The following is a 13,335-nucleotide window of genomic DNA, read 5'->3' on the forward strand; positions in this document are numbered from 1 at the left end:
ATTAATTTAGTGGTCCGGTGCTGGGTTCTCGTGGGACTGTCTGCAGGACCCACCGGGGCGTGCGGGGAGCGTAGGAGCTGGCGGGGAGCACTCTCTCCCACTTGTATGATGGCTGGGCTTGGTGCCAGAGGTTCCCCCTAATGTAGGGGGAGCGTATTTGAGGGCCGGGGGAGGCGGCATCGCGTGGGAAAGACCGCAACACAGGATAAACGACAGGCGCCGCGGATGGGCTTCATTTAGTGGAGGACAGTCATGTCAGGTGCCCAGCGCAGTCGGGTCTAGCGCAGGCCACGCGCCCGCTTCGTGCACCAGCCGTCCGCACCGCGCTGATTACCAGATCCAAGCTCTTGGGGGCACGCGGCCCACACCGGTCTTGCGCCCCTGAATTAATGGTGAGGTGGGGTGGGGGGTATGTCCAATAGTCCAGGAGCTTCCCCGCAGCGTTAGTTTTAATTTTTTCACCCCCCCAGATGCCCTCCTCACCTCATTCCTCTCGCTCCTTCTTTAAACCTCCTGCGTCCTTTTAATTTGCCATAGCGATGAATCTTCACTCCTGTGCAGGGATGCCCCTTCTCTGTGCTCCTCTGGCTTATGCACGTCCAAGATGGCGCTCTGGCCCCTCGGGCCGGCACCCGCCTCGCGCACCTCGGTGCGCCTCGAAAAAAAAAAAAAAAATTAAAAAAAGTTCTCAGTGCGGCCCGCTCGGCCGTGGCGCCTCAGCCACCCCGGGCGCCTGCACGCACAAGAGTGAGAGGCGGCCGAGCAACGCGAGAGCGCGACCGGGGCCGCAGGAGCAACCCCTCCCGCTCCTCACAGCATCCGGCGCGAGCCCGCGAAACACGGCTCCGGTGCGCGGAGCCCGCTACACACATCGGACGCTCCGGTCCTCCCCAGTCGGACCGCCGTCCCAGCCACACCAACAAGGCTACGGGGGGCGCCTTTCAGGATGTTTTCATCCAGCCGGGGACGGAGCGATCAGATCAAGCGACCGTCCCGGCCGCCATTTTGGCTCCTCCCCACACCATACACTTGACTATTTTATCTGAGCAGAAGTAATGACCTCAAGAGGAAAACATTCTGTAAGCACTATCTTACAACAGCTTTACAGAATGTGTAAATTAAGGTTCTTCAGTCATCTACAGTGGGATTTTATGTATTTAAAGAAGGATGTAAAAAACATTTGAAATGTATGTCTCCCCTTTAACACATAAAAAGCCTTCTGTAAGCGCTCACACTCCGGGGAATCTTAATAACCATAAGTTTACCAACTGGCAGGAGTAGCTTTGCAAGATATTCTCAAGACATATAAAATATGAATTGATGTCTTTTAGGTTTGGAAGATTTCTTATAGTAAACTTCAGTCCACTGTGGATTAAGCCATTGAATTACAATAACTGCTGGTTATGCCAATAAAAGACAAAAACAATTTTACATATCTCATGCATATGTCCTGCCTTCTCAAATGAACTAAGACGTTTGCTACGAGTGACATTCACTCAAATGGGAAACACTAATCCAAATTTTACATTTGCAATTAAATATGAACATTTCAATTTATGACACAAGCATTATGACGGTAATGCACTTGTAACACCTACCTTCTTGATCCTTTGATCGATAGTAGCTACCTTTTAAAAAAAGAAAAAAATGCCGTGCTAGGCCTTAGCTTTACGTTAAAAGAATTGTAAATAGTTTTATGAATTCACGATTCATAAATATGATGTATACCAAGTTTCTGCTTTTACTGTGCATATATTTTAACAAGTCAGAAAGCAGATTATAGTAAAAGAAATTGAATTTTTTTTAAAATAATTTCAACATTTTCTTAAGGTGAATATGTCTAATTTTACTGTGAATCGTGTAATGTTTTTTATTGACCAAGCAGACTAATTTCTTTCAATATTATTTAATGGAAGAGGTTACTTTGTTTCCCGGACAGAATATCAGTTTTCTTTTTAAGTTGCTACTACCCTCTTCATCAGCATTCAAGTCCACACCTTGGTTCCAATCCATATTTCCTCTTGATTCTTGTTTTCAGGGAACTAGAGCGTATGTATGTTTTTTTATTTTTTATGTCTGTAATCTGAATATTAATTCTCTCAATCACTCTTCTCAGTCCTACTCTAACACTTTCCTTTTTTTCATTATAGCTTTAAAGCCTGCCATAGCAGGCTATACCGGCCATTAAAGGCCCCCTCCAGCCGAAGGCGAGGGCCTTTAACAAGGGAGCATGACCTTAATGCTGGTATAGCCCAGTTGTGGAGGGATATAAGGCGATTAGAACATTCCACCACTTGAGAGCAGAATGCTCTAAGAAATAAAACAAAGGCCTTACAGAGCCCAAGGGGATTGAATTCCCCTCAGGCTTCGTGAGGCCTTTGTTCACAGCAGATGGAGCTATGAACCTGACACCATTGGAATGTTGGAGCTCCGGGCTTCTACCTGCCATAAGAAGCCCGCAGCTACTCCATTGTTTTCAGTGGAGCTCCCTACATTCCAATGTTCTAATATAGCCTTAGAACCCGCCGTAGCGGGCTCTGCCAGCTATTAAAGGCCCGCTCCCCGCGTTAAATGCCCGAGCCGAAGGCGAGGGCATTTAACAAGGGAGAGGGACTTTAATAGCCGGTAGAGCCCGCTACGGCGGGTTCTAAGGCTATTAGAACATTCTGCCACTCAGGGCAGAATGTTTCATTAAAAAAACAAATGTTCACGGAGCCCGAGGGGATTAAAATCCCCTTGGGCTCCGTGAGGCTTTGTTCACAGCTGCTGCTGTGAACAAAGCGAACATTGGAATGTTGGCGCTGCGGGCTTTTACCGGCCAGTAAAAGCCTGCAGCACTCCATTGTTTTCAATGGAGCCCCCAGCATTCCAATGTTCTAATATGGCATGAGATTTTAATAAACGTAACAAGTCGATTCATCTTCATTTCACCCGTATTTAAGTTTATGGTTTTGGCAAAAGTGAAGACCTTTCTTAATTACTGATTTCTCAGTTGGAGTTAACATTCTGCCTGATAGGTTTTATATTGCACATTGGCATTGCACACTGTGTAGTTATGTTTGAGTTGCATTTTCGGTTGAAAAATCATTTTGAGTTGCTTAGAACTTTGGTCTCTATGGATGAATCTGCAGCCAATGCAGCATATGCAGCCAATTGTGTGCACTTTTGTTAAGGATAAAATATGTTAATTGGTGAGGGGGGAGTCAAAAGATATTTTCCCATGTTTAGCTTCCATACGAAATTTTGGCACCATCTACAACAACAACAAAAAAACATCTACTAAACAGATTTACAACAGACGTGGCATGAAAGTACAACTTTACTCAGTCTGCTTTTCGTGGTTTGGTGTAAAACTATTCAGTAGTTTTTGTGATATTACTGTTTGAACAAGGTGCCCGGTGGGCTCAAAAGTGTTAACACTTTTTTATACCTTGTCAGTTGAAAAGGAATTTGTTTGGCACCATTGCCAAATATGCATGAAATGTGGCAGACAGGCACTCATTTTGAGTGGCCTGGAAAAGGGCCTGGATTTTCCGTACCCTGAGGGTTACCGATACGGGAATTCTGAGAGTCTCTTAAAAATGAGCAGTTAGTGAAGGAAATTGTAACTCGGGGTCAGATTCCCTCGGTAATTCCTCATTGCCCTGGATTTTCACACAATTTTTCACTACTTTCAGTAGCCAAAGTCTCCCTGTTAAAAAAAAAAAAAAGAAAAAAAAAGCACCACAGAACTAGGGGAGATGTTCAGAGAGAATCAAGTGTTCATGTAGTAATAAATTTATCACCATTCGATCAATTCACAGAAAATGTGGCAAAGAATTTGCAGGTTTCTAATTTTCTGTTAGGTCAGTTTTTAACCAAACCTTTGGGGTGAATCAAATATAAATGGTGTCAATAAAAGTTCCATTGACTAAAAACTTTGGTGCTGTATGATAAATCTATGAAAAATTAGGAAAAGTTAGTAAATTAATTTGGGTGCAAAGCCAGGCAGATCCTGCGAACCCCACTGCATACAGCTGAGGAGCACAGAATGGGTACATGGCAGGTAAATGTGATATATTATTAAAAACGCTAATAAAATTCATGGAAAAAAACTCAGTTAAAGGGTATAGTTCAATGAATACAAAATCAAAACCTCCCTGGAATTTGCTAGACATGATGGGAAGTTCTACATGCACACCATAGCTCATGCCTTACGCCATGCTCAGGGTACCCCTTAGCCAACAGCATGTTCAAAAAAGCTATGTACAAAGAACAAAAAAGGCCAGTACAGTATAATGCAGAAATGAGAGCATTTCTATAGAATAAGGCCATGTCACCTACTTATATAATAGTAGCAAAATATGACCCACCTACATTTTTTTAAGGTCTATTGTGGTAAAGGTTATGTTCAGGCCTTATTTAACACCAAATTTCCCTCAGGAAAATGTGCAATTCTCATTTGTAGTGAGGTTTTTAAAAATACCATTTCCTTTTTGCAAGGTGGTTATTTACAATTTGCTTCCTTGGATCCTGTCATGTACAAATAATGTGCCATCTAGGATGGAGAAGTGCATACAATAAAATGGTGGTGAACGTTTACTTCAGTGTGGATTTAGGTAATGGTAATCCTCACTTTTCTTGCTTCATAACATTTACCCACCAAGCCACCCTGTTGTCGTATCCTGGAGGAAAAAACAGGGGCAGCCACTGTGTGACACTTCGTGAAAACTTGAAACCTGGTTTTGAGTGGGGTGTTGGGGATATACACAACCACCTGGAAATCTGAGCAAGTGGAAGATAACACTCTGCCTTAGTCATATTTGGTGGTGGGATTCCCAAATAAGTTGCTCAAGAGAGATCAAGGACTTTTTCACAAAAATGAATGTTTCATATTTAATCTCCAGCGAGTTAAAGCAATTGGAAATACAAGCCGGCAGGTAACAGTTACCTTTTTAGTTTTGGTTCTCAATATTATTGTTCATCCTGATATTTGGTAATTTTTCAATAATTGTTGTAAAGAATCCTGATTTCTAAAACGGAAAACCACATGTTTTCATCCTCCTCATGCTGTCTGATGTGTAATTTAGGTGTCATTACAAGTGTGTTGCAGCTTCCCTACCTGCTAAAATAAAAAATGTTTGATATAGCTTATATTTAATTTATTGTTTTAAATTGACTAATAAATTAGAGTGTCAGTGGTGCTGTTTTCCAAATCCACAATAATGTGTATTCTCACTGTTATTTGAGAATAAGAATAATTCAATCTGTCATGCTTCTTTATTCATGTAATTTTTCTTTGAGAGTTTTCAGCCGGGTGACTAGTACTTCATTAAAATGATTCCGCTTTAGAGATAATAAAACAAAGTGCTGTTTGCAAGATAGAAGAAATTATTGTGAACATATCAAATATATCAAGAAATATGTTCTCTTGCCTCATGAGAAGAATGGCTCAACCACCTATATTATCTGATTGTATAGCACTGAAAACCCAGGAGTGGGCGAAACGTCTGAGCCAAATGAAGAAACCAGCCCTGTTAGTCAAATGACACTACTGCATGGGACAGTGAGTACATCTCTTTGCTCAGCTTATATTTGCTGCTTTGTGTGAACAATGCAGGTTTCAATTTTAATGCTTTGATTTGTAAAGATTAATCAGGCCAGTTTCTTAAACTACTCTTTGAAATGGGATCATTGTCTTGTTTGTAGAAATCTAGCTGATAGGAGAGTGACCAGAGATGATTATGGCTAAGGTTAAGCTCCCAAAAGAATGTTGATAGTTTCATTGCAGGCTAGGATTAATGCAGGCCATGCTGACCGGCTACTGGAAAGGTGTGTTCAAATGTGAGAGTGCAGAATAGTAAGTTGTGACGACTGGTTACTTGTTAGGTCAGGGGAACACAAACTGAATGATCCAAGTGAGCAGTCATTCTCCGTGACTGGTTTCTTGAAAAGTAATTGGGGGTCTTGTCTCAAGTACACTTTAATTTGTAAAAAAAAAAAAAAATTAATTGATGGGACAGATATGTGAACGCGCCTGAGAATGCTACTCAGTTGTGTATTTGATTTTCTGTACCAGACCAAAAGTGACATCATTGTTGGATTCCTGACTAGTTATACTGTATATTGTCTTAATCAAAACCATATCTGGTCGGAAGGGGGAGTAGGAAATCATTTCTTTAAAAAAAGGACCTTTGCAATGTTTCTACTGGAAAATATTTGGGGGAAGGATCAAGAGGATTCAGCAAACATAAATAACAAAAAAAGTTATAGATAATTGTAATACTACAGGGAAAGTTAAGTTGTCTTCAGAGTGGTAACTGTTAAACCAGTTTGTCCACAAATGGTTTACATGTGAACCAAATATAAAATAAACTACAATACCGAGTTTCTTCGGGATAACATTTTTTTTTCTTTTCCTGGCTATCATAAAGAACATTTTTGGTTGGATTATGGTTCTGCACTCCCTCGATTAGAGAAAGCAACAAAATGCAGAGTTTGAAAGCAAATTTCCTAGAATACCTTTGAAATCAAGTAGAACATGTGCAACATTTGGCTTACTTTCCTGCTCATCCGTATTGAATAGGTTCCTATGTCAGCCAGATTTGACCTCTTTCTTTGGTCCTCGGTGATTGAAACTCATTGGTAAACTTCTATGCTAGAACACCATTTTCTGCAGCAAAGACTCCTAAATCTAGAATAATTTCCCCCACATTTTTAAAGCTGAATTCTCTCAAATAAAAAAAACTTTTTTCATTACAGCATAGAAAAACATTTTCTGAAAATGGGAAAAGAGGCGAATTTTATTACATTTATTTTTAAAGGCTGTGGAGCCCACACTGTCTTTGAGAGATTAGCTCCAGAACTCATCAGGTCATTTTTCAGTGTATTAGTCTGCAGACAATTCCTAATGTGGGGATTAGGAGCGGGCTAGGTAGGAACCTGGGAAGGATGCAGTTGCTAGAGAGCTAATGTTAAAGTAAGTATCCTTTCCGCTCCTTGAAAGAATCTTTGGAAGATAAAAGATATTCTAGATAGGGCAGAACTTTTTTTTGTGATTCCAGTTGCCGCTAATCATCCAACTTTGTGAACCATATTTAGCCTCCATCTATAAGCTTCAGGAAACTCCTCCTCCTTTTTTAAACACATTTATGTTTTCATTCAAAAAAGTAAGCATTACGTGGGCGATAGATACTCAATGTAGTAGCAATGCAATAAATGGTAATACGACTTACAAAGAATACATTCTAGTATACTCGTCTAACAGACAGATAATAAAGGTTTACAAATTATGGAAAGCAGGTGTAGAAACAAATATGCGTAGAGCGACAAGCTTCATAGATAACAAACTTGAGTCACACAGCAGAGGAAACATGTACAGCTAAATAAAATAGAGAATAGGAAAAAAGAGTAGGAAAAGAGCGGGGGCAGTAAAAATGTATCTGCTACACCCTTGGAAGAAAGCTTATGTAGAAATGGAAGAGGAGTGCTGAAGCTACATAATTCCTCGCCAGGTTGAGGAGTGGGAGGGAGACATGAAAGTGTCTATAGTGTTTCAACTGTTTTGGGTAGGAGGAGCAAGCTTAAGGCAAGTATGGTGGCAGTGGAATATAACAGAACATGACGGACTAGTAGTGGAGAAAGAGGCAATAACATGGCATAGAAGAGCAAAGGATATGTGTCCATTGGTTGGGATGAATCAAACCACATAAAAAGTTGCTGAATCTTAACTCTTACCTATCATAGCCAAAACTAGAGACCCTTGTTCTTGATAAACTACCCCAGCCATCAGCTGTTGGGCTAGAAACGATTCTACTGGAAGGCAGTCAAAAATTACTGCTGTGTGCAGTTGTAAGAAAGGACATAATTTTTTATTTAGTCCCACTATTTCCTGCCTGGTTTTACTGACACAGTGTATGTACTTTCGCCTTCAAACTGGTACCTTGCATTGGTTTTACCTAATTGGCGTTGCTTTTCTGTAAACCCATGTTAGATAGCTAAGAAAATGTGATTATTAAAAGTTGTTTTCTCCTGAATTTTAAACATGTAAATCAGTGGTGAAAGTAGATGTAATATAATTGTAGTGGAAAAGCATTGTTAGATAAGTGTATCCTGCGCTGCCTGGAACTCGTTTGCCTCTCAGTTCTACTCCAGGGACTGACTGCACATCCCTGTCTGACTAACAGCCCTCCTCCTTGAAGACAATGGATTGGTCGTTGGCAGCAGGAAAGCCAGAGTGGTGTTAACAGAGGCATTTTAGCAGGCATCAACCATGTGGGAAGTGGAGGGGGACAGGAACAACTGATATCACAAAAGTCATTTTTCACAGCTCTTCCTTTAAAGTGGAAATGTCAAAAGGGGCTATAAGGAACTGCAACCATTGATTCCCAGAGCCACAATACAATTTCAGTCCACCGCAAGCAGTAGAGGAAATACGTGTTGACATTGACACATGAGAAGAAACCTCATTTATTTATCTGTGTGGCTAGAGTAAGGAACAAGCCTCCTGTAACTGGAGAAAGGCTAGGTCCGTTTTGATTGGACGGTTCAGGAAAGGTTTGTGGTAAAAAAAGAAAGTGCTGAAAAAGACGGGGAAACTGATTAAGGAAGTAGCCAAAATTGGATGTGGGGAATTATTCTGTCTCAAGCTGGTGCACAAGGTAAGAAAGGTACCTCTTCGCCATTTCATGAGAACGTTCCTGGGCATGGGATTAAGGCATTTGAAAGTTGGAAGAAAGAACACCCAAGGACCCGTGACGCCTGGTACCCCAGGACTTTAACTGCTCTCTAAGGGGCATTTGGTTGATTTCTGTTGCCTGCTACTGGTACACAAAAGCAGATGGACTTCTGCCTATAAGGAGTGCCTGCAGGAGTCCCGACTGGGGAGAGAGACCTGATGCCTTTAAATCTTTTTTGGGATCTGAATAATGCAGGAGTGTCCAGGATGAACATTCCCAGCAGTTGGAGACATTTGAAACTTGTTTATTCTTTTTACTCCTCAGGAGGAGCTGGGGAATTAGTTTTCCTCAGGCATGGAGCATCCTGGATGAACAAGAAGTCTAGGTGCATCCTGCTGGAAACTTTTTGCTGCGCTGAAAAATGCTATCAGTACGGTATCCGTACTCTTGCAGCCCTGCCCAAATGGAATTTCCAGTCTTGCCCCACTAGTGGATTTTGTGACCCAAATAGTGACTAAGTGTGAAGGTAAGCCCTTAAACTGGGACGAGGCTGCAAATCTAGTGGTAAGGTGGCGTTGGTAGCTACCAAATCCTGCTTTGTCATACTCTGAGCTTTTGGCACTAAAACTGGAAACTTCAGCTGGAACTCAATGATGTTGTATCCAGCTTTGAGGGACCCTCACCAGCTTCACCTTCTTGCCTTGTGCTGATGAAGTATTTGTTGCTCTGAAAAGTTGACCACATTTGAAAGTAAAAACTTTGAACGGTGCAGCTTACTTAGGCATGCCATTGTGGTTGGCCAGAAATTACAGTGAGATCTCCGTTGTCCACAAAATATAATGATGGACAATTTGTACTTCTTTAAAAATGTGTATATCAGTTCCTCTCATCCAATTGTAATTATTTTGGTGTCTTTTTGCTTCATATTGTCTCTTTTTTTCTAAATTGGTTTGGGAATTTTATTGTGATCCTGACTTTCTGTACTATGCTCTGTGAACTTAACATGTTTTTCTTGGGAAATTGCCTGCTGCTTGTGTGTTGCTACCAGAGGTTTTTTTTAAACAAATTTTTATTAATTTGAGGCCATTAAATACAGAAAACTTGAAATGACACACCTATCTCAGGACAGATTCTGTGCAGGAACAGTCAGTGACAAGGCAATGGTTTTGATCAGGTATATACAAAAGGTATGCATATATATGAAAAATGCAGTTACGAGAGCCCACCACAGTAACATGTACAATATTTCGCCCAGCCATTTTCCCGCGATCTTGGCATACTTACGAGGGGCAACCCTGTACTTCATAAACTGGTTTCTCTTGCCTAGCACAATACCCCACCCCTCTTCTCCAACTCGAAAGGGTTGGTGGTGTAGCGACCTTCCAACCTGCTGCAATGTCTCTTTTGTCAACCGTAAGGGAGGTGCCCAGGAAGATCCAATCCATTTTTGTTCTCCCTATACTTTCCATGACTCCCAATATCACAACCAACTGGGACAGTGGAACCTTTCATCCCAGGAGCTCTGAAAGTTCCTCCAGCAGCTTCATCCAATAATGTTGGATATGAGGACATGACCATATCATATGGTAAAAGTCTGCCAGGACTGTATCACATTAGACTAGGATCTTTGCTGCTATTCATGAACATGGAATATCCCGTATCTCCACAGCTCTACAAGATAGCACTTTCATTCATGTTTTAATATGTTTTTGTTCATGCTTTTCAATTTTAAAAAAACAGAAAGCAACACCTGTTGCCTTCTCCACCCACTTGCAGCTTCGTCCACCTTACCTGCTTGAGAACACCTTACATTCTAATGTTCTCCCTGATTGGCATCTTTGTGAAGTTTTAAGTACTCTACAACCCCACTTAGTATCTCAGTCTTATTATAGGATGGGTCTTACATCGTCTTGTAGTATAGGTTCATATTGGTGTCTTTGAGGATGTTTAATGCTCTCTGCCTTTTTCAGCACTGTAGTTTTTTGTAATCTTTTCCTAAGTTTCTTGTGAGCACGCTGCACAGTTTCTTAAAAATGGTTTCATTTCTCCATTTCAAACTAATGTCATTGTCTGTTCACCCATACGTTCTCTCTTAGGGTTGTTGCAATACTCTAGTCAGCCAAATGCAATATTTTTCGCTGCTAACAGCATATGTGAGAAGAGCTTTCTTTTCATATTGTGTAAAGCATATATGTTTTGATGGGCTGCCAAGAATTGCAACCTATAAGAAATTAGATTATTATTTTGAGAAGGGGTTGGTGATTAGCTTCTTGAGACTTTATCAAAACCTTCGGCAGGTGAACTCTGTCACTAAATGAATCAGAGATGAAACCCCTGGTAGCTATGGCACAGAGCTGAACTGGTTTCATTGACGGTGGTGTGTAAAGTAATAAAACTCCCAAACCAGATTAGAAAAATAGAGTAAAATTGTAAAAAACAAAATGGCAAAACTCCTTTAATGGGAATTGGAGAAGTGAATTTTTAAACTTGTAAGCAGGGCTAGTGGCAAAAAGCACAGTGTGCCAATGATAATCTTTGGTAGCGGTAGGCCAGAACCTAGGCATAATTTGATGCTGACGACAATGGAGCATGGTTCAGATACACTACCAGGTACGTCCTGGTCAAAGATTTTACCTTCTAACTTTAATCCCAGTTCACCAGAGGAGTAAACTTCTAAAGCCCCTCCATAGCCTCATGAGAGACACCCAGAGATTCACAGGGTGCCAGACAGCGGCCAAACAGCAATGTCTAGTCCAGATCAGACTGTCACTGGTTATCTGGGCAGTTAGCTACAGAGGTCTCTTGCAGCTTGTTGTGTGCCTGTAGCTTTAACAGGAGGTTGATCTTATGGCCCTTGGAATTCGCTTATTTTCTTGGATACACAAGGGCAAGCAGATCTAGTCCTTTTAGGGCACTTGTCAGATTTCAGAGAGCAGGTTCAGTCCTCTTCCGATCTTCCTCAGGTGCAGTATGGTTCTAAAGTGTGTAGCTGGAGATGTCACATTTATGCCTGTCATGAGCTAGTTGGTGGGAATGTCTTCTGGGCACCCATTAACCAATGGGGTAACAGTTCCTGGGGCCTATCCTAACCACGTTAGGCATTTTGAAGATGGCAAAGGTTTTCGGCCACACTAAACTTGGACTATGAGCACTGTGTTTGTTGGGGGGTGAGAGTGTACTATTGTAAATCTAGCATCCTCCCACATCAAACACTAAAATCCAGTTTTGGGCAGCCAGTGTACCCACAAACTTAGATACAGAAGTCTGGCAGAACAAAGCAGGGTTGTCCAGCAACCAGACAAGTCATACCCAAAAATTATTTTGCCATCCTCTTTCCGCCTTTTGAAGTGCACCCCATTATATGTAAAATCCCAGTAGACATTTTAAACACAATTTGATACTGTAATTTCAAAAGGAATCCTCACAGCCCCACTGTGCATATTCTACCAGGATCAGAGGGGTCATCCCTGCCCAGCCAGGTGAGCCTAGTGTTTACTCATGGGAAGCACTCCACACCTTTTCAATATGCTATCTACTAGCTGAAAGAAATTGTAGAGCAAATGCAAATAGGGCTCCATAGGCTTTTTTGGAGGGGTGAGGGGAGAGTGACTTTCTAAATGTACACTTTTGCTTAATATGTAACAAAAATCCGATTTCACAATTGAATTTGATTCTTAATAACTATTAAATCAAAATTATTTTTCTAACTGTTTCCTGACCAATATTAGCATTGTTAAATGTATTAATGAAACTCCACCCTTGCTACAGTGAAAATAGCTTTTGGGACATTTTCATTGTAAGGATATGTTTAACATTTGAATTCTTACATATCCTACTTTTAAATACCATGTACCTTGCCTTATGGGCAACAGGCCCTGAAAGTAAATAGGCTTTTTGCATGTTCCTCCCACTTTTTCCCCAATTTAGACTATTAGCTGCTGTTCATTTGAAGTTGAGAGTGCAGGGAGGCCTGCCAAACAGATCTCAGTGCCTGTTTTCTGACCCCTTACAAATTATATGTTAAATTGTCTGTCTATACTCAGTTGTCAAGGTCGGACTTACTTATAAATCCATAGCATATGGTACCCGGAGCACCAAATGCATGTAAGGCAGAGTACCCACCCAGGACTGCAGCATTGTTTGTGCCACCCTGAGTACAACAAAGTACAAAATGGCTTCCAGCCTGCCACTGCAGACTGGAAGGACAGTGTTTACACTTTTAGTTCAACTTTGCCATTTAAACTAATGGCAGAACCATCACTTCCTTTAACAATATATGTGTCTTCCCTAAGGAAGGCCTATAGAGCTCTGTGGCAAGGAGCTGTATATTATTAAGTAAGACATCTATTTTTCATATCGTAACAGCGACTCTTCGAAATTGTTGTTTTGCTGTGGAAAAGTTGGTAGCCCCCCGCTGACTAACTCGGGGTTACCGGCTGACACCCCAATCTGGCTAATTCCTGAATGGGACTACCTAACTAAGTACTGTAAGGTATCAAATTATTTGTGGCATTAAACCCAACCTGATGCTCAGGTCGAATGAAATGTCTCAATTAAATTTCTGCAACTTTTAGAAAGTTGACACGCTGTGCCTCTGCTAGTCCATTGGCCTCACAAAGGCTCTGGCCCACCGACTTTTGCCCACCTGGGGAAACATGTGAATGACTCCCAGGCTTAA

At 41.4% G+C, this 13,335-nt stretch overlaps 1 protein-coding gene across 2 annotated transcripts in view; it reads left to right on the forward strand.

Annotated features, from left to right (window-relative positions):
• Positions 1-13,335, forward strand: part of MEIKIN (meiotic kinetochore factor) — a 637,531-nt gene that overhangs the window by 119,839 nt on the left and 504,357 nt on the right. For both annotated transcript variants that reach the window (XM_069202007.1, XM_069202008.1), the window contains exon 3: positions 5,461-5,545. In XM_069202007.1, the coding sequence (XP_069058108.1) occupies positions 5,461-5,545 (85 nt within the window). The remainder of the gene's footprint in view (positions 1-5,460; positions 5,546-13,335) is intronic.

The sequence above is a fragment of the Pleurodeles waltl genome, chromosome 7 (genome assembly GCF_031143425.1).
Source record: "Pleurodeles waltl isolate 20211129_DDA chromosome 7, aPleWal1.hap1.20221129, whole genome shotgun sequence".
Lineage (NCBI taxonomy): Eukaryota > Metazoa > Chordata > Amphibia > Caudata > Salamandridae > Pleurodeles > Pleurodeles waltl.